This window comes from Cyphellophora attinorum (assembly GCF_001299255.1).
Source record: "Cyphellophora attinorum strain CBS 131958 chromosome Unknown Contig18, whole genome shotgun sequence".
Classification (NCBI taxonomy): domain Eukaryota; kingdom Fungi; phylum Ascomycota; class Eurotiomycetes; order Chaetothyriales; family Cyphellophoraceae; genus Cyphellophora; species Cyphellophora attinorum.
The window spans coordinates 89010-112226 of record NW_017253246.1 but is presented as its reverse complement, the minus strand read 5'-3'; the positions used below and the strand labels follow the sequence as shown (position 1 = coordinate 112226).

At 52.9% G+C, this 23217-nt stretch overlaps 6 protein-coding genes across 6 annotated transcripts; 5 read left to right on the top strand and 1 right to left on the bottom strand.

Moving 5' to 3' along the window:
* Positions 1-499: 499 nt before the first annotated feature.
* On the top strand, positions 500-5099 carry AB675_4128 (uncharacterized protein; the record flags this gene model as incomplete). Its single annotated transcript, XM_018144243.1, has 4 exons — positions 500-1202; positions 1523-1785; positions 3468-3997; positions 4997-5099. The coding sequence occupies 4 exons, from the start codon at positions 500-502 to the stop codon at positions 5097-5099; spliced, it is 1599 nt and encodes a 532-aa protein (XP_017998565.1).
* Positions 5100-5639: 540 nt separating this feature from the next.
* Positions 5640-7040, top strand: AB675_4127 (Dihydroxyacetone kinase; the record flags this gene model as incomplete). Its single annotated transcript, XM_018144242.1, has 1 exon — positions 5640-7040. The coding sequence occupies one exon, from the start codon at positions 5640-5642 to the stop codon at positions 7038-7040; it is 1401 nt and encodes a 466-aa protein (XP_017998536.1).
* Positions 7041-7234: 194 nt separating this feature from the next.
* On the bottom strand, positions 7235-7957 carry AB675_4126 (Pre-mRNA-splicing factor 38A; the record flags this gene model as incomplete). Its single annotated transcript, XM_018144241.1, has 1 exon — positions 7235-7957. The coding sequence occupies one exon, from the start codon at positions 7955-7957 to the stop codon at positions 7235-7237; it is 723 nt and encodes a 240-aa protein (XP_017998628.1).
* Positions 7958-8263: 306 nt separating this feature from the next.
* Positions 8264-9328, top strand: AB675_4125 (uncharacterized protein; the record flags this gene model as incomplete). The annotated part of the gene is made up of 1 exon (XM_018144240.1): positions 8264-9328. The coding sequence occupies one exon, from the start codon at positions 8264-8266 to the stop codon at positions 9326-9328; it is 1065 nt and encodes a 354-aa protein (XP_017998597.1).
* A 1744-nt stretch (positions 9329-11072) lies between these two features.
* Positions 11073-11900, top strand: AB675_4124 (uncharacterized protein; the record flags this gene model as incomplete). Its single annotated transcript, XM_018144239.1, has 1 exon — positions 11073-11900. One exon carries the CDS (start codon positions 11073-11075, stop codon positions 11898-11900), a length of 828 nt encoding a protein of 275 aa, XP_017998646.1.
* A 2544-nt stretch (positions 11901-14444) lies between these two features.
* Positions 14445-15243, top strand: AB675_4123 (putative transcription factor kapC; the record flags this gene model as incomplete). The annotated part of the gene is made up of 2 exons (XM_018144238.1): positions 14445-14747; positions 14797-15243. The coding sequence occupies 2 exons, from the start codon at positions 14445-14447 to the stop codon at positions 15241-15243; spliced, it is 750 nt and encodes a 249-aa protein (XP_017998515.1).
* Between the last annotated feature and the right edge of the window lie 7974 nt (positions 15244-23217).

The following is a 23217-nucleotide window of genomic DNA, read 5'->3' as shown; positions in this document are numbered from 1 at the left end:
CGTGAACCGTCATTTTAGTCAGTACATTAGACAAAGAGTTCCCCAGCCCGTTTCGTGCCGATATACTTGGACATTGCCAGCTTACGGGAGAAGCTTGTTCAACGAGGCAAAGATTCAACCCGAATTGGCTTTCCACATGGAATCCGCTCAAGTGGTGGAACAGAGTGTCGCGCAAGATCATGATTCTCTGTAGCCGTGGTTGCGTAAGTGAAGATGATATCTACTCACGACGCGTACAAGCAGCAGTCTCGAGGACGAGTGAGAGCTAGGTCACCTTCCGTTAACGAGCTCGTGATCGTTGCCCAAAGGGCAGGTAAGGTTGCCATGGATACATGAAAAGGAGGCCGCGTTTCTGAGATCATTTGTGCGTTTGTCAAAATCCTCCACTTCTTTCGAATTTCGGATTTCGAATTTCGCATCTTCTCCACGAGACAGCCTCGACTTCTCTTCGCACCAGGCGTCGTCCTTCATGGTTCAAGCCCACTAGCTCTTCCTCGTCATGTCAGTCCCAACACGCCACGGCGGTAGCGAAGTCGGAGAGAATCCGTACGAGAACGCCGATATCGACCAGGCGCTCTCCATCCTCGACTCACGTATGCGAATGCTCCTAGACACCAGACGAGTTATTCGAAACTTTCGAGACTCCCACGATGATACCGATCGCAGAATGGCTCTGAGTATGGCAGCAGCTGTGATCACAGACGGTCCTCTGATCGCCTCTCACATTCGTTTTGAGCAAATCGCGACACACGATCATGGCCTGGCTCTACAAATGCAAAGCGCTGAGAATGCGAGACGTCCGATGACGCTCACAGATCGACATCTTCCTCCACCCGGCGAGACCGAGCCCGATCGCGATCAGATGATCTTCCTCGCGCGACTTGCTGGTCGATATATTTCTCCGGCGGCATGCGAGATTCTCCTACCATCCGACATTCTGACCACAGAGCAACAAGCTGGCAACAGTTCATCTCTAGCAGCCATTCACGAATGCGTTATCTGCGGCGATAGCAAGTACTGGTACGAGACACTGCTCATGCCTTGCGGCGATGAACAATGTGTCGCTTGTCTACAAGAACTCTTCACCGGCTCGTACAAGGACGAATCACTCTTTCCACCAAAGTGCTGTCGGCAAGTCATACCAATCAACAAACATCTCCGTCTTCTCATCGGTCCGGCCTTGTTGACTCCCTACGCCAATCGTGAGGTTGAGTTGTCAACCACTGATAGAACTTACTGCCACGAATGTCAGACATTCATCCTTCCCAACACAGTGGGGGCTTCCCTAGCTGTTTGTGCCGCGTGTGGTGAGCGAACTTGTCCAAAGTGCAAGGGAGCTTTCCATCACGGTGCTTGTCCCATCGATCAAGACACGCAGCTTGTGCTGGAGATGGCGGTGGATCAAGAATGGCAGCGGTGCTACAAGTGCCTTAGCATGGTTTCGATCTCTACGGGCTGCAATCACATGAAGTAAGTCTACAGTGATTTTAGTCGCAGCATACAACTTCTGACACTCTAACAGCTGCATCTGTGGTGCTGCGTTCTGTTACGTGTGTGGTGAAAAGTGGAAGGGTTGTGGATGCGATCAATTCGATGAGGACCGTCTCCTTGAGCGAGCCGAGGTCCTGGTGGATCGTGATGGTGCGCGTGCACGAACGGAAGCGCAACGTCAGGTGGAGATACAACGAATGGCCGACATGGTCCGCGAGCGTCACGCATGCCAACATACTCGTCCTTGGCGGAGAATACCGACTGTTGGAAACTGGCAGCTTTGCGAACACTGTGGTACGTCGATGAGAGAATTTCTGCTAGAGTGCCCGGACTGTATGCTTCGTGCCTGCGGCCGGTGTAGTCGAAGTCGAGTTCTCTGAGCCAAGAGCTTAACGATGTGGAAGATCGACCTCGACAGCGACAAGACATGGCTCAAGCATGGGTCAGAAAGATCGCCTCCGAACAACGCCATCAGGAATCCTGGGCGCTCCTGTGTGGCAGAAGACGCTGCCGAAGGGCATTCCGAGGCATGCAATGCACAGCGGTCAAGCGATTGCGCGTGCAAGGCCAAAGCGGTCTGTAGAAGCGCGGGGCAATGCAGGGTAGCAAAACGTTGAACCAGAGATTCGCAGAATCTACCAGGTATTTTCATGCCGGTGGCCTGGCCCAAATACCTAGGTACAGTAGCGTCTAGCACAGTTGCTTCGCGACGCTTTTCGAGAGTATTCATTCTACGCTGCCAATCACTGTAGGACCACTTTAGCCTGTTGGTTTACTTCTAGCTAAGCACCATGACTGATGTGCTCAAGGCCGAGATTGATTCTTGTCTATCATGCTGTTGTAAGTGACTCGTGATGCCGGGTAGTGGTAGCTGCTTGAGAGCTAAATCCACCAGCAAAGTTGACAATCAGGGTGGCCAATCATCCCTGTCCTAACCCAATGTTCATCTTGTAATTCCCATGCACCTGTCTTTCAATTCATTCTTCTATTCATCGCCCGCGATGACTCGGATGGCAATCACGAACTACACATGCTCGGACTCCGTAGCAGCCTTGCTCGTTACCTATCGCTTCACATGTGGTCGCTATCCACGAAGTCGACTCAATCGCAGGTCCCATAAGTCATCTTCGGGCCTTGGGCGCTTCGATCCGCAGCTACAGAATGGACTGGCTCTGCTGTTATCCCTGGTTCTTTTCAAGGCAAGCGCTGGGCAGTTCACAGCAACAGTGAGAGCCACGTTCACGCAGCTGACGCAGCCAGCCGATCGTGGCTCATTCTTCCTTCCAAGGCTTAATGACTATCGTCGGCGTTCCTTTCGTGGGATCAGACGTCAATTTCAGCATGTAAGTGGCTCTACGGTATGGATTATCGATGCTGATTGACAAGTGAGCTATGAATTTTGTTGGTTACTGACAGCGAAGGCAGTCGTGGATCTACCTGTCGACGATGAGATTTGTATCCTTGTCCAGGCAGCGGAAGACGCCCGAGGTCTTCCAGCAAGCGAACCTCTTTTGATGTGTTTGCTCATTCTTTCGAGCGCTTGTGGTCCTGGGTCGCCGTCGACGTCTTGCAATGTTATGGGCTACCTAGCTCATGCACAACTCTTGTCGCCGCCTCACGTTCATCCTGAGATTTGTACTTTCAGAATAGCACCAGCCAGCACGGATGCTGCTTGTGCGGATATCAAGCAACTTCCCGGCGCCATCAAGCTTTGTTAGCAGCAGGGCTTATCATGGAGGGCTGGCGAAGATCTGACCTGTCATGTATGCAGACAGCCGGTTTCTTGGTTTCAACTGAATGAGCCGCAGACAGCAAGCTCATCATCGTTCCCCACAGTAGCAAACTGGTCAGGTACATGTATTTACGCGATCTACTGGTCAGGTAGCTTGGAGGTCTGATCATGCAGCCATCTCTGACCTCAGACTGTGCCGGCAACAGGCGTAGTTCAAGAGCTTCGAACTGACGCAATGAGCCAGGAGGCAGCGCCCGTCCATCTCGGATCGACTCTGCAAGAGATGGATGCGATGACCGCCGAGCTAGTGCTTCAGCTCCAGCTGGAGGATCTTGAAGAGCTTGAATCACAATCGAAAGGCAAACAAAAGCAGGGCAATGTCACTGATGCCCAAGTAGCACGGCAACTACAACAGGAGGAATTCCAGAATGCAAGGATATGGGTGGCAGATTCAAGCTTGGCACAAAGCATGGCTCGGGCAGTTCAGGCTGATGGACCAGTTGTGACACAATTGAGGCAAGACGAAGCGGTCGCGCAGGCCGATCGCAACATGGCGATGTCCCTGGCCGAACAGAGACGTACCAGCGCTACGGAAACGAACACAGAGTCAGCGGAACAACTGGACGACCAGCTGCTTGCGAGGCTGGCGAAACTCAATATGAATGCCGCTCCGGGCGAACCATCACAATTCACTGCCACATCAGTCGCCGCTGAAGTGAACGAGGACGACGAGGAGGGGGATCAGCCAGAAAGCTCTACTTGGGCAGCGACACGGTCGAACACGAAGCATAAGCCAGCTCATCACTGCGCATCATGCTTGGAAAACAAAATGTCATTTGATCTGATGGCAGCGCCCTGTCGTCATGAGTACTGCGAGGGCTGTATCGTTGATCTATTCACTGGCTCTTTCACCGACGAAAGCCTGTTCCCACCACGCTGCTGTCGTCAGACGATCCCGGTCGCGGATGCATCTCAATTTCTATCGGATGAGATGAAAGCGACCTATGCTGAGAAACAAGTCGAATTCAGTACACCAAACCGAACTTATTGCAGCCAATCCGCTTGCTCTGCATTCATCACGCCCGAAAACATTCACGGCCAGACAGCTCACTGCCCCAAGTGCTCGACTCAGACATGTACGCTATGCAAAGGCGTCGCTCACGTTGGTCAAGATTGCCCTGATGATCCCAACCATCAGGCAGTCCTGGACTTGGCACGACAAGAAGGATGGCGTGCTTGCTATTCTTGTCATCGAATGGTTGAGCTCGATACTGGCTGCTATCACATGACGTACGTAAGATTCAGCATCACTTCAGCATTTCCGCTAACAGAACAACAGATGTGTCTGTCGCGCAGAGTTCTGCTACCTCTGTGGACAGCGTTGGAAGACGTGCGGTTGTCCGCAATGGGATGAGGACCGCCTAGAGCGCAGAGCTGAGGTGGTCGTCCTCCGAGAGCAGCAAAGAGTCGCCCACAGGGATGCTGTCGACTACGCGGCACGGGTTCGCGCAATGGCAGATGCACTGAGGCACGACCACAATTGCGAGCACAATGCTTGGAGGTTTGTCAGAGGGAGGCACCAGTGTGAAGAATGTCATGACACCCTAGTAAGTTGTCCTGCCCTTCACGAGATTTTCTAGTGGCCAACGCCCTGCTTCGCGACTTGTCGGGACATGGTCCTCGGGCACGCTACAAGTCGTGCCACATGTCCCTTTTCTCATACCTCTGCTACCACCAAGCCTTAATTCATATCAAGACTAACGAGACCTTCAGCCGCAGTACATCTTTGAGTGTCGTCAGTGTCATCTACGAGCTTGCAATCGCTGCAAACGGAATCGTCTGTGACCATTTGATGCAGGAGTTCTGGATAGACTGAGCAGACTGGATAGACTGAGCAGACTGGATAGATTGATGGGAATTGGCCAGGACATGGGGAAGGGTCGATGGTTGCCTTCTAGCTAGTGGGCTTGGCCCGCCACGGCCATAGGGGCACATACCTGGGCACAAATCATTGGCATTGAGATTCTTGGGGCTCAGGAATCATGGCCATCACACGACCATCTCTGCCGTGTAGTAGACTCATATTTAGAGGCCTAAAACCTACAGGAGAGGTTGCCATCACACGATGACGAGAATGCAACACGAAATCATGCATCACATGCTCCATAGTGATTCGACACGAACTCCCTGCAGTTCGGCAGACATTGAGACATGGTCATGAATTGCTTGATTGGACACGGCGAAGAAATCCACCCATCATTATTGATGCATATGCTGGCTCAGGTACAGCCTTATCTCGTTTTTGATGACGCTTATCGCGTGCTCATACCATTTAGTTGAGAACATCACTCAACGTCGTTCGGTTGCTCACAGCCTACTTTACGTTCTTACAGGAAGACGCGAAGTCACAGCAACGATGCCACACGTCATCGACGGCGACGGCCACATCAGCCGCTATCTCGCTGCCCAGCCCGAGCTGAACAATTCGCTTGAGTACAACAGCGACTCGGGCGTGCTCTACGATGCCTCCTTGGCAGGGAAAGCGACAGCGCTCGTGGCCGGTGCGGGCATGAGTCGTGCCATGGCATCCAAATACGCACAATTCGTTGGCCCTGGAATGCTCTCGGCGCTGATGGTCGCGCCTAGAGCCATCGAACACGACAAGAATCAAGCGCCGGGCACGTCGTTAGGCTCCCAACTTACTAAATTGTCAGATGCGCTGGGGCTCGGCAACAAGGATACGGAGATGGCGTGGATTGGGCCTACGAAGGTCGATATTGATCGCTCTGCTCAAATTCCTCGCTATCACGGGGTGGCCTCGATGCTTGAGGTCGATGATGGGCTTCATGGGAGGGAGAACGGCGCAGAGGTTAGCGTTGTCCTGCCGATGAAGATCTGTGGCGCGCTTGCTGCTATGGGCTACGACTCTGGGAGTGTACACAAGGTGGGTCGGATTGTACGGAACAACATGATGACTGTCGATGCACCTGCCTCCGACAAGCCGTTGGCGTTTTCTGCCATCAAGGCGGAGGTCGAGAACATGCTTACTGCATTGTTCAAGCCTGATGAGAAGCGTGTTCGGACCGTCCATTTTAACTCCAACGAGCCGGTGCTGCTCATCAATGACTTCGGCAGATGTGGTGGCGTGAAGCTTGGAAGTATCGTGACTGAGGTTCTCGAGCAACTTCAGCAGAAGTACAATACCTGGCCCGTCCGCGTTTACGCCGGCAGCTTCATTGAGGGTGACGCTGCAGATGGACCGGAGTTCTGTGTGACTTTGCTCAACGTTCAGAACCCGGATATCGGAGGTCCGTCCATGATTCAGCTGCTTGACCATCCATGCAACACTCTCGGATGGAATGGCTGCATGCGTCGTGAAGTTTGGAATGGTCGCGATCTACTTGAGCGCTTTGAGAAGGTCGAGAAGCCTGAGGAATCCGAGAAAAGCACCTCGGATCTGGCGGAGCAGTTTCAGGGGACCGGCATTGCCGAGGAGGACATTGCGGAGCCGGACGTCGAGTCAGTCGCTACCGACGACGTCGCTGAGGACGAAGACCAAGCAGAGGCTGTGACTGACGAGCCAAATTATTCTTACGACGATCCGCACAAGGACCGTGGTTCTGTCCATCACCCTACCTGGGAACATTCAACCAAGTCCGAGTCACTGATCGATATGATCAGTAACCAAGCTTCGAATGATGGCCCAGGCGCCAAAGCAGGCGATAGCTCCAAAAGTCTGGAGGGCAGCATGGACAAGGCAGCCGAGAAGAAGAGACGCACAGAGTCTACCTCTAGCGAAGGCTTCACCTTCCTCTAGGACGAGCCTCGCTGCTTTCGTCGTTCAGCTTCTTGACTCCGCTCCAGAAATCATCGTCCATTGCCATTGACTTGAACGTTGATGGAGTTGGATCTGAGTTCTCGCCAGATCTTCCGATGTTGGCTCATGAGCTTGGCAGACAGCAGACGTACCAGAGGTTTCGGTGTCCGGGTCTGCCAGATAGTCGTGACCACTCAGTCGCTCATTGATCGATCACTGTTTGCGCTCCTGCCGTTGACGCTTCGGCCGTCTTCGCTGGCGCTACTGTCACCACCATTTGCTTCTCCCATGACTGCATCTTCATCCTCGTCGTCCATCTTATCCAGCTCCTCTTGCAAAGGGCTCTCCCTGGGCTCAAGCTGATCCAGATCCTCCAGCGCTTGCCGTGAAGGCAACTCCCAGAGCGCCGTGCCCATGCTTCTCTTCTTCGTCAGCAGCTCATCCACAAATTCATCCATGTATGTGAGCACATAAGCCTCTTTGCGCCTGCGCCTCAGCTTCCTCGAATCCTCCAGGAATGGTTCAAGCGTTTTGTACACTTCCGTAGGCGCGAACGTCAGCCGCACGTAGAACGCCGCCAGTGCCCTCAGGTACTTCCACTCGTCCCCTCCTCTGTTGAGGTATTCCAGCACGATGTCGCGATCGGGCACGATGGTCAGAAGTTTGAAGGCGAGGCACAGGAAAGGAGTCGGCTTCATCCCGACGCCATAGGTGCCGCCAATGTATGTGAGCTCGACAGCGCGGTCAAGAAGAGTGGCGGCGTTCAAGCCGAAGCACTGCTCTTTCCAATACAGCGAGTCAGTGATGCGGTCGCGCGTTGCGGTTTCGATGAGGAGAGCAGGGTTTTGGCCGCGGATGAGGGGGCCCGTGTAGCCACGATTATCGAGCGTGTTAGAGCCGTCGGCTCGGTGCGACATGTCGGTAGTCACGACGGTGGCTCTTGCTGCCTGCTAAGTTGGTGAATTATGTGGAAGATCGGAGTTGAATTTCCAGGTTGGCCTTGTAGCAGACCGGATGACAAGCTGCGACTTCGAGAAATGCGGAGCAAGGCTGCTCATCCCACCCGTTGCCCGGGCCGCCTATTCAGATGTTTACTAAATTTCCTAGTCGGGTGGAGGGCGGAACCGCAATTGAAGAAGTATCATGCATGATGCATTTACCTCGACCACATTCCTAACAAGTATACTATTTTGAAACCTTCAGCAACTACAACTACGTAGCTGATGGTTCTTATCACCGCCTCGACAGTGTCTGCGGTGCTCTCAGCGGGCATCATCGTAGCTTTCACCTTCCTGCTCTTCCTGGCTGGCTATGTTCTACAGCAGCAGTCAGTCAACTCCCTTCGTGAAGCGATCCGGCAGCCGCCACCAAAGCCACCGAAACCAGTGCTCCCGGACAAGTTCAGAGAACGAGACCATGATGAACAGCTAGCAGCGCTTGCAGACGGAAATGAAACAGAAATCAACGAGCAGATCGCTCAATTCTTAGGGCAGGATGCATCGTCCGACCCAGTGAATACCGTCACGGTGGACATAGGAGACGGGAAATCGGCGTCGCAGGATACACTAGCCTACATCCTCGCTCTCACGCGACCTTCAGACCTCTGTTCTGCCGCTCTCTTCGCACGATCTCTGTCACTCACGCCCGACTCGTCTGATCGGCTCGTCCTCCTGTATCCATCAACCTGGGAGAGCTCAGTCACCGACCTACATATGTCTGCGCTGACATTCATGCGCGACCTCCACGACACACACCCCATCATCTTTCACCCGGTCGAGTTCGTCAAGGGTTGGGAGACTGCCACAACTCACGCACACCTGTTGGGCGAACTACAGCGGACGCCGTGGGACTTCAGTCGGATGTTGTATCTGAAGACGCCAGGGATGATCATGGACGCGGATGCAGTAACAGAGGCTTTGAGGACAAGTAGTGCCAAGAAGATGTGGACGCCAATGACAAGCGCGGTGGGGGAGGACCCAGAGGTACTGATGTGGGAGAAGAGAAGGGGCTTGTTGATGCCAAGGGGCGAAATGAGAGGACTCGTGGGTCGCCATGGCAGTGAGGGGACTTTGCCATCAGAGCATTCTGCGATGACCGTTCAAGAAGAGGACGAGAAGGCCGCGCCCGTGAACGGGTCGTACCAGAAGCCATACGTGGTGTTTGGGCATGGCGAAAAGGGCGAAGAAGGCGATCTGCACTCACAGTTCGAGATTGGACTGAATTCTGTTTGCGCTGGACGAGGGCTGTTGCTGGATCAGGATGATCGAGTAGAGCTTAGACGCTCATGAGGGCCGCTCGGCTAAGTGTGAGCTCGTAGAATTCAAACGCGTCAATGACACTGTTCATGAAAGCTATACATGCCGTTCTTATGGCCGAACCTATGAATTATTGACGACTAAGAATGGTCCTCGTGCCTCATGCAGCAGCAAGTCAAGTCTCGAGAGGCGCGTCTAGTAGAACATTTCTGGGACTGGGTAAGGTAAGCTTGAGATATTTAGAGAACGATTGGGTAGTTTGCGTATGCTGTGCCGGAAGAAGTGACAATAAGAGATGCCATTGCGATCGACATCGGGCGTGCAGCAGATTCTTCGTTCTAATGACCTGCTCCTTCCACTTTCCTTTGGCTCAATAACTTGCCGCGGTAGTCGCGACTGCTCCCCACTTGACTTCCCTTTCGTTTGTGCTCAGGAGGAAGGCACGGACTGCAGGCTCAAATCAACGGCCGCCCAACGAGGCTCAGATGAAAATGCACAAAACTCGGCGCAAGGTGAAGGCTTCACATCCCGTCCTGAGGATAGGCTGTAGACTGTACCAAAATTGGCTGACGGGATCATTGGTCCGGCCCAGCCGAAGTTGTGCTGGATGTAAGATAGGTCGGTGACAAGGTCTCACGAATCTAGGCGCAGCCTGGTCTCGCCTGCAGTCGCAAGCACCGGCAACAGGATCCGCGGTTATAGACGATCTGGAGCTCCATCGACGTCGAAGCTGATGATCCCTGGATTGCAACTATTCAAGCATCACTGCAAGGTTCAAGCAATGGACCCTACTCACCAAGAACTGCCCGAGCGTAGAGATCTAAAAAAGATGGCAGATCAATTTGACACAGGTCTCCCAGGTCTTGGTTCTTCAAGTCCACATGGACATGCGCCTCGTCGCTGCCGTCGCCAACACGGCTCGTCGGACATGTTGGGCCTACTCCAAACGTGAGAGCAGTAAAACGCTCGATTGTTGTTCTACACAACTTCACCAGCCCAGTTGCGACGATCACAGCGATGCCATCCTGGAAGGAGCGCGCAGCAAATCGCGGTTCAGTGACCCCTATTAGCTCAGCCGAAATCCGTATCCGCTTCGCTACCACGACCAGACGCCTGGCCAGTATGCACAACCGATTGCGGTCCGCTGACAAAGACACGAGGTCGGCTCGTTAACTAGCGATCCTTTCTGGTAGGAATACGGCCGAGGTCCAGCAGAGAGGACTTCATGAGAGCATGGTGAAAGGGACTGCCAACCACATGGGCGTTGTAGCATGTGGACAGAGCAACGGGGAATGGCACAGCATTATCTCAAATCGATGGACGAAATTGCTCAGGCTCAGGCTCATGCTCATTTACTGCGTATTATCTACCGGCCGGAAGACCTCGGCATGCCAAATACCTAGGTCATAGGAGATGATGGAATCGGCGACAGGGACCCAAAGCCCGCCCCGGCCCTGGCCATCCACGCACCATTTTAGATTTAGATTTTATGACGTTCGTCAACAATACTCAAATTGGTTCCCTTTGGGCAAAAAAGCACAGCTGCATGTATGGTGATGACAAAATTGATAGAGCTCCTTGACCGTTTCACGGACTCGGACGCATGAGCCACCTCATCCGGCAACAACATATAAGCTGCAAGACACTGGCAGTCTGCATTTTGCCTCCGTCACACCAGAACTCTATCGTCGCACGAAATCAAGTAATCAATTCACCAACCAAGCGTCGTTTCATAGGAACCGGCACCAGTAACAGTAGACCACGAATAGCCGCCGCGATGTCTACAGGAATATCGAAGTCAGCGAGCTCGCTCGTGCCGAAGGACCCTTCCAAGGTCATGGTCACCCGCGAAGTCACTCCTGAAATCACCACGTTCTCAACGCCCTTCCTCCGGTTCGGGCGGATCAAGGTCGGAGGTCGTGGCACTCTCGTACGTCTGTCGTCGGGAGCGCTCGCCGTCTTCTCCCCTGTCGCACTTACAGATGATGTCCGCTCGACGGTCACCGCGAAAGGCGGCAATGTCAAATATATCGTCGCGCTCGACTTTGAGCACCACATCTTCATCGGGCCGTGGGCGAAAGCTTACCCCAACGCCGAAGTCATTGGTGTTGAAGGCCTCCCAGAGAAGCGCGAGCAGGATGCCGATACCAAGGGTGTGAAGTTCCATCATGTCTTCAGTGGCTCTAACAAGCTCGATCTGAAGATCAGTGATGAGTTCTCTCGCGATTTCGATGTCGAATACTTCCACAGCCATCCCAACAAGGAATTGGCTTTCCTCCATAAGCCATCACGGACCATGATCGAGGCGGATCTGCTATTCAATCTGCCTGCCACGGAGCAGTTCAGCAAGAGTGGCTTGAGCCCAACTGCTGGCATATTGACCAAGCTATTCGGAGGCATCATGCACACGCGCGGGCCCATGATCTGGCAGAAACGGGCACTATGGTATGGTAGCAAAGACAGACCGGCGTTCTCACAGAGCGTCAACAGAGTCAAGGCGTGGGACTTTGACCGCATCATTCCATGTCACGGCGATGTTATCGAGACGGGTGGCAAGGCGAAATGGGACGAGCTTACGAGCTGGTTCGTTGCTGGTAAGCACTGAAGGGCCCTAATACCTCGCCCGACTGGTGTTCAGTGGTTTTAGGATTTGCAATAGAGTTAATACCCAAAGGTAGCGCATGGTAATTGTTGTATACTATATGATTGTGTTCCGGCGGAATTGCGCAAGTTTGTGATTACTGACGTCGTCGCACAGCCAGGTTTATGTTACTATAGCAGCAGCGGCTCTCTGACAGATCTTCGTGGCACTGTGCATTACTGATAGCAAGCTTGCCTCTCGTGTGACGCTATTGGGGATCACGCGTTCGTGGGACGAATGCAGTGCTCACGATCTCCAGACCCGGGAAATTTCTCTGCGCTAACATTGCATCACTGCGTAGTAGATACGAACGCTAGCGCGCTATCTCCTGCAGAGAAGGTACAAGCCGAAATGAAGCTGGCTTTGCCGACATGCGTCGACTAGCGAGCATGGCAGTTGCTACGTACGCCTGTTGTATGCGTCAGTCTCTTCTGACTAGTACGTAAGATATGTTGGGAGGTGATCTGCTGGGCGGACCAGAGCTCATAATGCATCATGATGGAGGAGATCGATGGGGAGATGGAGTCTAAGTGCTTGTTGCTGCTGATGGGAGCTCCACAGCCCGAGCTAGGCAGCAATTGATTCAGCGACAGACTAAGACGTCTGAGGGAGGCGTCGTGCCCTCAGAGTGCTTCAACTTGGCCGTAGAGCTGTCGATGATGCTGTATCGTAACACCAGCGTAGATCGAAGCACTGCAAAGCTCGTGCTTTGGATGTCTCGTGCGATCGTGGACATCATCGGCCACTTCTGAGTCTCTGCGGTCACCGATTGATTCAAGCCGAAACAGGCAAATGGGGTTGCATGACTCCAGCCAAAATGCGCGCAGAGTCGTCAATGCCGACGAATATGTAATCACCATATAGAGTGTACTGTACCTGAAATTAGTATGCAGCTGGCAACGCATAAGCTCAGGTCGCCGGAGATCAGAAGGCATCAGACAGATCTTTGAGAGAGACCACCACTGTTAGTCAAGTGTCCTTTTGCGTGGGCAAAGCACTCCGTGACACAGTCCCCGATACAGAGACTCGGGATCGAGTGAGTGTAGTCAGCTTTCCGAGATACGAAGCGAGAATACACACGTGCCGTGAATGGTGTAGCTCCTGGTATTTTGCATATGGTTGTCATTTCCCCTGCTGTAGCTGCAGACGCTGGAATCGAATGCAGATGAGTATTCGCGATGACCGACTGTTCGCAGATGTAAGTACTCCGACGTCGAGATCTTGAGATCTCCTTGCACGCCTGATGCACTACATTCAGGTACGCGAACTCTCAAGTTGTGCGCCTGAATCACAAAAGAGGAGACATAACGTCGAATATAGTAGGTCTCGAGAACGCCTTGCGAACAAAATGCTCGCGAGAGTATGGTACAGTGTTTGAGGTTGATAAGTAAGCCTCGTATGGGATTAGCATCTGCCCAGGTTTGCGGTAGTCGCATCGCTTCGGGCGGAGGCGCCCAAGATCCCGACGCTAGTCCTCATGGATGATAGCGGACCGCGCACTGTCACAATTGGTTTGCGTGTCGGCCGAGCACTCCACCGTTCGCCAACCTCATGATTCGCGTCGATTTGATCACGCTTTTGCCTCCACCCGGCTAGGGACCGACACCTTCTCTTCGTGGGCAAAGACAGGTCTTTCATTACTAAGAAATTGTATAATCGCGCCTCTCTCCCTCCCAGCTTCCTGCTCTCCTTCCATAGTGAGTGCTACGCGCCTGCCTGGAGCACCGCCGAATTTCGAGTTTTCCCACTGCAGGTGCTGTGAATGCTCGACGTTTTACCAAAATCAACAAAGATCCCTCACATCATTTCACTTCATCAGTTCCTCACTGGAAACCGGTGCTTCGAAATACCCATCTCGCATCACCGAATTCGGCATTCCTTATTCCACGGCGTGTGGCTACCATACAACAACAGGCTCAGGGGAGCTGCAACCATCGACACTTAATTTCAAGCCATGCAACCCGCGCTAGCTCCTAGATTGTCGCCCTCGTACAGCATGTCACTCCCTCAGGTAAGCCGTCATTACTCAGATCCGTCGCTCAAGCGGATAAACCATCATATCCTTGCAGAGTCATCCTGCGCCTTCCCCTTGTGCTCCATCCTCTCTTCACACGTTTCTCCCCCGATTCAGATCTCGCATTCATTTTCACTAGCCGCGAATGGCACTCACCCTGCACGCAGTCCAGCTAACCATCTTCAGCAACAGGATCGATCCTCCGAAGGTCAGTCAAATGTAATCCCTATCCCCACATTGCCAAGGTCACGGTAGTGGAGCTCATCGCCGATGGCCGCCGGTCACGTATTGCTGTTACGATACAGCACGGACTGATTCACTTCACACAACTTCCCTGTTCGTTTAGCTTCCCTGTCGAGGTGTGCCTCTCGCCTCTGGCCCTCACGTCCGAGCATACATATACCGTACACTTTCCCAGGGCTCCCTTTTGTACATCATATTATTAGCGTTGACCGTTCATTACTACACACGTTCCTGCTAAGCACTTATTCGCCATGACATCAATTACACAGCTACTTTCGCCATGGCCAACAGTCACTAAGCATTCGATAGTGCTAAGAGAGCAGTACATGCCGCCAGCACCACCAATCCAGGAGTACAAGGACTACTCAGCCACTATGCAACAAGACTCGCCAACACGTCAATCAAATGACCCATCGTCACCTCCAGATCAAGCCGATAACTTGTCAGGCAATCCAGATAGCGACGGTGGTGAGAACGGCAGCGACGGGCGGAAAGGCTACGGCAAACGAGAGTTGAGCACCAGCAAGCGAGCTGCCCAGAACAGAGCCGCACAAGTATGCCAATGCCTTATGATTTGATGCACAAGTACTCACCTACGAGCAGAGAGCTTTCCGGCAGCGGAAGGAAGGATATATCAAGAAGCTCGAGGAGCAGGTCCGCGACTACCAGATCTTAAGCGAGAATTTCAAGCAAGTGCAATCCGAGAACTATCAATTACGCGACTACATCATCAACCTGCAATCACGGCTCCTCGAGTCTCAAGGCGAGGTTCCTCCACCACCCAGCAATGTCGATGGGCTGCAGCCGGGCAAGGCCGCCCCTTCACACCCTGGTACATTACCGCGATTATCAGAACTAGGCTCTGTTGGCAACGCGTCGAACGATAATGGAACGACACAGTACGCCGACCCAGCGTTGACACGAAGTGCTTATCCGGACCCATCCTTCGCCGACAGGATGAGGACTTCTTCTGCTGAACTCACTCCTTCACAAGCCGCGCTCCAAGGGCCATCTGTTCTGGCAAACTCACCTTCGTCTACGCGGAGCTGAAGCAGGTCCCGCATGTATTTGAATCACTTCTAATGGCATGTGGAACTCATGCTCGAAAGCATCCTTAATCGCCAAGATGGCCGTAAAACTTGTCAGACGTCTGAAACCGCCATGACCTGTCTTGCGAGAATCATAACGTTGACTCGGCAATGTTTTCGGGGAACGTTGTCTACGCAATCGTCACTTATGGTGGCTCAGCGATCTGTTTGGCTCGCTTTCATGGAGCGCCTGACCCACCTACTGCTTGTTCGGAGAAGGGTTTGGAGCTCGCGATAACTGGTTTCGCGGTGGAAGGCAAAGCGGCAGAAGTGCTCAAGCAATTGTGCAAGTTCGACCACGCATCAAATGAGTGTGGGCGGTGAGCGAAGTCGTGCACGGGTAAGCCGGTGAGGTGGGTGGGATTGCGGGTCACTGAGACTGGCTGCAATACTTCAAGATGCACGAAGCTTATGGTGTGCATCGTTTCGGCAAGATACATTATGATACCCAGATACAAGTACGTTCCGAGGCAGGTATACGGCTCACAAGAGAGCAGATAAGAACGGACGAAAGACGCTCGAGAACACACATGACTTTCCTCAGTAATTCATGAGTCATACCTTCGTTATTGTACACACTTGCTTACCATACCTGTGTTTCCACTGTTGCGAAAGCCTCCTTGCCGGTCACTTCCTGTGTACCGTGTACACGGCCTTGCGTGCACTTCGTAGGAACACTCAGGGTGCACTGCCACGCCGAGAGCTCAGTAGCACCCTGAGAAACAGCTCCGCACTCTTCCACTTGCGCTTCTTTTGCGAGGACGTCTACATTGGGAAGCGAGACGGGCCAGACCCTTCCGCCTTCTGCCTCTTCTTATGCGGCCTGACCCAAGAATATCATCCTTGCATTACTCTCTCAACCTCACCTCGCCTGACATCCGAGCATCCACGTAGCAGACCGAGCAGGAGGGCACAGGCCCTCTCTCATGATTATCGCCAGCCTCGTTCGCAATGAGCCCAAATTGTAGTCGCACGCGAGCGGCCACAACAGAATCTGGGACTGATATGCAAGTCCCTAGACCGCCTTGCGAGTGCTCAGTCGGCCGAATGAGGCGTCCATAAACGATGCCGCCAAGTTCTTGCAATAGACTCCTGATGAACCTCGCCGATCATGCATCTCGAGTTGTTCGAGTGAAGATATTCAGATCACGAGCTTCACACAGCGGACTGTCTTGTCAATCTCTCCCATGAGCCTGCAGAGTGCTCGACCGCGTCCATTGAACGAGTCGCATCCTGCACTTCACGGAAAGAAGCTTTCGCAGACAGCAAGAGAAGATGCAGATCACCTCATCCGCTTTAGTCCGTATGGCTCGATTTCTCTGCATTAGGTAAGGCGACCATGATGGTGACCCTCTCATATCGTAGTACGTACTTAGATGCCCGACAATTGTGTGGGTTAGACAGGTGCCAAAAGTGCGTATGACCTGCCGCTGCATCTGTGCGATGTCTGGATGCTCGAGAGTTTCTCCGGTGCGTATAGAGTCGCTTGCCCGACGGCTGTCTGTCGAGCCTTTCTGAGGTGCTGGCCTGACGATCACTATCAAGGCGCCACGGCCAACGCTCGATTCTTGCGGGCTTCTAGAAGGTCGTTCTCTCACACTCCACTCTGTACTCACAATCAGCGAAAGGTGCGAGGCTGATGACGGTGCGACGGTAGATCATCGTGATGACGGCCGAGTTTCTGCTAGTAGGCGTGACAGCCTGATCTTAGGATCCCTTCGGAGGGATTGCTGTATTAGGTAACATCGTTATTATTGTACCTGGTAAGGAACCTTATGAGGAGAGGGGTGGTCGCGCTGCTGGCCTTACCTGTATTATTGATCAAAAGCTTTTTGATAACTGTTTGGTCATCAACCGCCATCGCAACTCCAATAATTCTTGTGACTTGGCAACTGCTCTCATACCGGCGAATTCGGTAGAATGCGGATTGCCCTCTCCGTCGTCTTTCTACGTGGCCACGACTTACACTGCTGCAACGACAAGTTGCTGCCTAGGGACAGTAGCAGAATCGCAATCGAGGTCTGCTGGCCCTGGTGAGGTCATGTTCACCCGTACGTCGATCACTCGGCGATCATAGAAACCCGATTAAAATGCACGAGCGGAGTTGACTTGGACGCGATAGATACCAGTGGGTCCTCATTACCTTTGACACGGGGTGTCAGATCCTCAGATCCTGGAAGTACAGAATGGTTCTGCTTCCGCTTCACTGGATTCAGACTGCTGAAAGCTTCATCAATCGTTCCGTTGGGAGCGGTGCAAGGTATGGACGTCGGTGTCTAGCTGTACACCAGGCCTCTATGGCCAGCTGACCGCAATCGAGCCTCAAGTTCACAATGTTCAGCAGGCGAGATTCGTTGTTGATTATTGTGTCCTCCGCATTGTGATCATTGTCGAGACTGGAGCCTCATTCACTCCAGGTAACATGGCGGAGCTCACAAGTCCCGTCTCTGAGGTCTTTGGACCTGTGGATTGGTGCGGATTCCGCGGTGTTAGGGGTTACGTATCCGTGGCTTGCTACCGACTCCTGCGTGTTCCAGAAGGGGGAAATGTAGAGTCTCGTAAAATCATTCGATGATCTGTGTCCAGGTTCTCTACGTATTGTCGTTTCGCAACCTCGTTACAGTCCGAGTATTCATACACGTTATGGTGCCTAACGATAGAGTCCGAGTTCCGGACACATAACTGCGATAGCAACACAATGACATGTAAGTGCTCCGCTGGAGGCTCTCGATTGCGGCCTAGTTGCGAGCCTCGTACGGCCACGGTCGGTGTGAATGCATTGAGGCTCAAACAACATATTACGCCATCTCACACATTGTGATGAAGTTATGTTGATGTCACGAGATACTGTCAGGATCGCAAATTGCTGTCAAGATGAGCAATCACAGCGGCCTGATAAGCTCGAATGCGGCAAGCATAGTCGAAGGCTTCAGCAAAGAAATATTGAGAAATCGTGTGCTTCGGATAATGACGCTTGACGCCACCAACCAGTAATACCGCTCGGGAACAACCTCTCATGGTGTGAGGTACTGACTGTACCTGGGCCGAGAGCATCTATAACGTAGATTTGGTACTGAATACTGATCCAGACATACTGGCCTAGTACGCGTTGTATATCGCCGCTTCCCCAGGAGACTCCAGAACTCTGCCTTGCATAGGCGCACATCGCGCCGGTGCAAGATCTATCCGTTTGGTGAGATCGTCATGGTACGGCCTGCCTCATAAGATTACCAGCACAGAGACTTAGCTGGAGTCTCGCAAGCTTGCGCTCAAGGCCAGCCATATCGATGGTCTGTCAACGCGAGTGCTGATTGCGAGCTTGATCGCCCCTCGCTGAATAATTCGTCAGTCAGAGATGCACTATACAGTGCTTGATGGGGTTGTGTCAGGGATTGACAGATGTTGCCCGCGCCGTCAGCCGCCTGGCGAAGCTAGCGAGCTTCCAAGGTTCCTCAGAGATTCCTGCCGGGCCAGACTTGACCAGAACGGGCGATTCTTTCGATGGAGCGCCGTACCATTGGAATCTGTGGTGGACGCGACCGATGGAATCGGCATGAATTGTAACGGCCGAAATCGCGAGCGTATGGGCTGCTGACAAAGCTACTGCAAGGAACACTGAGCATCAAGATGAGGGTGGAGAGGAAGGAAGGAACTATCGCAAAACGACGGGAAGATGCGAAGGCCAATTACCTGCAATACGGTCACGGTCACGATCTGAAACGTGCTAGATCCGAAGAAGCATTGGGGACGTTCAGCAGTTGGTCACGTAATTGATACAGTACCTCGCGGCACACCCTCTGACCTGGCCTCGTTGCTCGGCCTGAGATACCTGGTAAGTACCCATCCTGGGCTTGTGTCATCGTCTTTCTCGTTTGTGCCTTTCTTCCAGGTTTGCTACTATTTCGTTCGCGCACGCGTGGTATCGTAAACTGGCAGTAACACCTTCGGAACAATCCTGCAAATTTGTGAACGAGGTCTGGACTATGGCCCGGGGTTATGGCAGCTGAGGAAACGTCACCTCGAGTAAACTTTTACTCATCATCTCCATGCCTCACTCCACTGTCCCATGAAAGCAACGAATCTAGGTGAGCATAAGGTTCACCATATTCTCAACTGCGAAGGAAGATCATCTGTCGCCATTGATCCCGCTGTGAGAGGCAGCATCATCATTCTGCAGAAGCCATTGACCCCATCAGGAATTGGTTGGTAGGGTAAGTCTACGTCCCACTTCCATTGGCCAGGGCCCGATCCGTATCGAAAGGCATCTGTCTACAGGCTCGACGCCTTGCATACGACGGTATATCCCAGCAGTGCTTCCGTCATGCCTCACGCGTGATTTCGTCCCACTCCAAAAGTACCTCGCTTTTGTTTTGCGTGATGGCATGCCAGGGAACTCATGTAATCGACCTCGGAGAATGAGCCTCGAGCCTCAGTGGCACAGTCGCTGCTGAAATCTGCAAGGTACCAGCTCATGCCGCAGCCCTGCGTCCCGTACCCATCGCCGAGTCTGGTAGATTTGCAAAGTGGTGAGCGTATGAGAGCCCGTCCAAGCATTACCTGTTACTGCACCACACATCGGGAGATTCGAATCGATGTCAGCATGCATGATGATTCGTACCAAGGTACTAATTGGTCTAGCCATAAAGAACAACTTTTAAGTACCAGGTTCTACACCAGGCGCGAAGACCGATCTCCTCCGGATACATTTGCCGCAATGCTCGCTCTCTGGTGCCTGCCCTTGCCACTGTGACGACCAAAGTATATGTAGTTACTGCCTGGTTTGGAAGGCCTTGTCTTGGAAGTTTGTGTCCAGTCTTGCACCTGCTGAGAAGGCATTGGAGACTTTATTTTGTGATCATGCAGTTGATCTCTCGGTCTACACATAGTACATGAGGTCGCTTTCGCCACATTCGAAGGAAAGCATTCTGCGCAAGAGAGCGGGTAGTCAAGCTCATCGCACATGCCATACAGGTACAGTACTGCTCGATCGCAAGTTCCTGGCAGGTCTCGACAAGACGACTACTCCGTAGAATTGTGCAGTACCCACCTCCGCTTTCCCCATTTGTGAGGTATAGGAAGAACAATCATTGGACGTGCTTATTCATTACGGCGGCATCCGCCAGTGCCGAAGCAGCTATCAGCTCGAATCTCGCGCCCGCCACTGCGCCCTGGCCCCGATTCCTGTTTACGGAGTAATTACCAACAAGTTACCTCATGCAGGTGGACACACAAGCGGGCTCGCGTGCTTCTTCTAGCTCCGACCAATACTTGGGCATTCCCGTTCAAGCTGACTTAGAGATGAGTAAGTCCTGAGGTCCGTTTCAATAAAGCTCGAGCCCCACGAGTCCACGATCGTCACATGGATGAGACTCTGTATCAGGACGACGTACGGTACCACACTAGGCAGCATCTAGATCCTGTGCGGGCTTGCATACGAGTTCCTTGCTATCGCCGTCGGAAACTGATGCGCAGCTGTGCCTACGAGCAAATCAGCGCCTTGCTTGACGCACCCCATTGGCAACCAGTGCCAGCAGGTGAAGCTACACCATTAGAGCGCAGCAGGATGGTAGCAATGACCAGGCTCTAGACGGATCTGAAGGACGTCGAGGACGTTTTCGCTTCGTCGCAGAACACAGGGTACCAGTATACGGGCAACGAAACAGCACCTGTGACGTACTTGCACGCCAATTCGACCGACTCATACCTGATCAGGTATTTCGCGTCGATGCAAGGCAATGCAAATAGCGGCCTAGTTTGAGAGTCGGAGACCCTAGGCAGGTGCAACTTCTCGGTTCGGTAGCATGGCTCTTTCCTGGGAGTGCGTGTTGCTTTAGCAGCAGGCACGAAGCATGTTCTTGAATGACGTGGGCTCAAACGTTGCCACGGCCGCAACAGTACCCAGGCAGTGAGTGGTATCTCAAACACCCCATACACTGAGTACTGAGAACAATTCCAGCCAGTGACCTCAACTTCAGGCGAGCCGCGGCCACTCACAGAGCCCTTGAGCGTAAGAGATATGATGTTATGATGTCGACATCAGACCCCGAACGTAAAGGTACACGAAACCCGAACTAAGCATTAAGACGGTGGTTCTGGACAGCCCAGCAGTAGAGTCTATGCCGACAAAAGCTAGCCTGTGCTCAACACCATCATTCTACCCAGCAACGCCCAACAAGTGCGACGTCGCATTTAACTGCTGCAGACCTAGCTGTGGGGATGCTGCCAACGTGATCAAGCCCTCAAATGCTCACATGGCGACACTGGTTGAGTCAAATTGTGGTCAACCACGCATTGCCAGCTTCTCTCCAGCATCCTTCCGTACGAGAGCTGTCTAGCTTGGACGACTGTTCATAAGGGTTTGCTGTCCATGATATGCACTCCGCAACATAAGGATGACATACACATGTTGTGATTGCCTTGTTGCCTACCCAGACTAATTCCTGAGGTAAGATGCAGGTCGAGTCTGATAGCTTCCAATCATGGTCCAGACTCTCGGCCACACAAGGAAATGCCGGAAAGGAATGTCCGCGATCGCGCAAGTGATCGAGCAGGGCTACACAATCCCATGACTCTGCCATGTGGAAGAAGTGTCATCGAGTGCTCTCGAATGACAGAGAAGCGTACAGCGATGCAGCTTGTATCCTGCATTGTGACGACAAACCAGCAGCCACCATGCGCGATCCGACCGGCAGGGAATTCGCATCATATACACAAATCACATCTTGCCATTGGGCCGCAGCACAGCTTGCTGATCAGATGTACCACGCCCGCAATTGCTCTGGTCGCGATGTTGCTGAAAGCAGGCGTGGAAGCAGCAGTCGTTCTCCTAGGATTATCCCGAAGTGGGTTGTGGCTGAAGACGGATCCGCGGCATCCTAGCGATCTTCGACCAACCGCGCCCTACGCTTGTCGTTGGATCGCGACATGTCTTCGAGAGTCAGTATGACCTGAATCCAGATTGACTCTGCGGCCGTGGAAAAACAGTGACGGTCGCATGAGCTGAGTCGGGTTCTCGCATTTTGCGATATGAACAATCTGTCTGACGTTGCCAACATCCAACCAGATGCTCTAGCTCGTAGATATGAGCCGACTGGGCGCCCTCGTGGGGAAGCCAACGAATTTGACAGCTCGCGCCCCCAGATTTGGCAATCAATAATTGTTCAGCGAAAGCTAATCGGTAGGTCTCTATGTTGACTAGTGGAGGTACGAATCTGGGAAGATACTTCAGACCAATCGTGAAGCCTTAGCGTTGACCAGGTCGACGACCTTGGTCCGCGTTTCTCGTGCGAGTAAGAGGCGTAAGAAACGTTTGCCGGTACAGGGCGGTAACACCGACTGCTTTGAGTAATCCTGATTGCTTAGCGGTAAGCCATAGGCAATGTGTGGCCTGGTACGGGTACGAATTGATGTTCAAAGAATATCTCGCTTGCCTGGGGCTGCAGAACTGCGAAAGAGTGTGTATTAGTCAGGTGAATTGGCGGCCACCTGATCGAGAGCCTGTGCACTCACACATGCCCTTGGATCGTGTCCTTTGAGCCAACGGAATCATGAGTACAGCGAAGACCGGAGATAGTGTCGAGCGCGGGTATATGAAGCGCGGGCGAACGATCTTGCTGAGTAGCACACGCCCTAGCGAAGCGAGGCCCGCTTAAGCATCGTCTCCCGGCTGTCAAAAGGCTTGAAGATCATGTTGCGAGGCTTGTCGAACGCTCACCGTATTGGGCAACTGGTGGAGGCACATGGTCGACGCGGACGCGATTCAGCACGGTTCCAACCACTTACTTGACAGAGCGTATGACCGAGGGCAGCATAGTAGTGACTCCAGTCCTTGCGGCGAACGGCCGTGGCGGCCGCTCTGCTATTGTTGACATATGAATAATCTTGCTCGGGGAATATAAAACCGCAGTACGGTCCTGTACGAATGCTCCAGCGATCT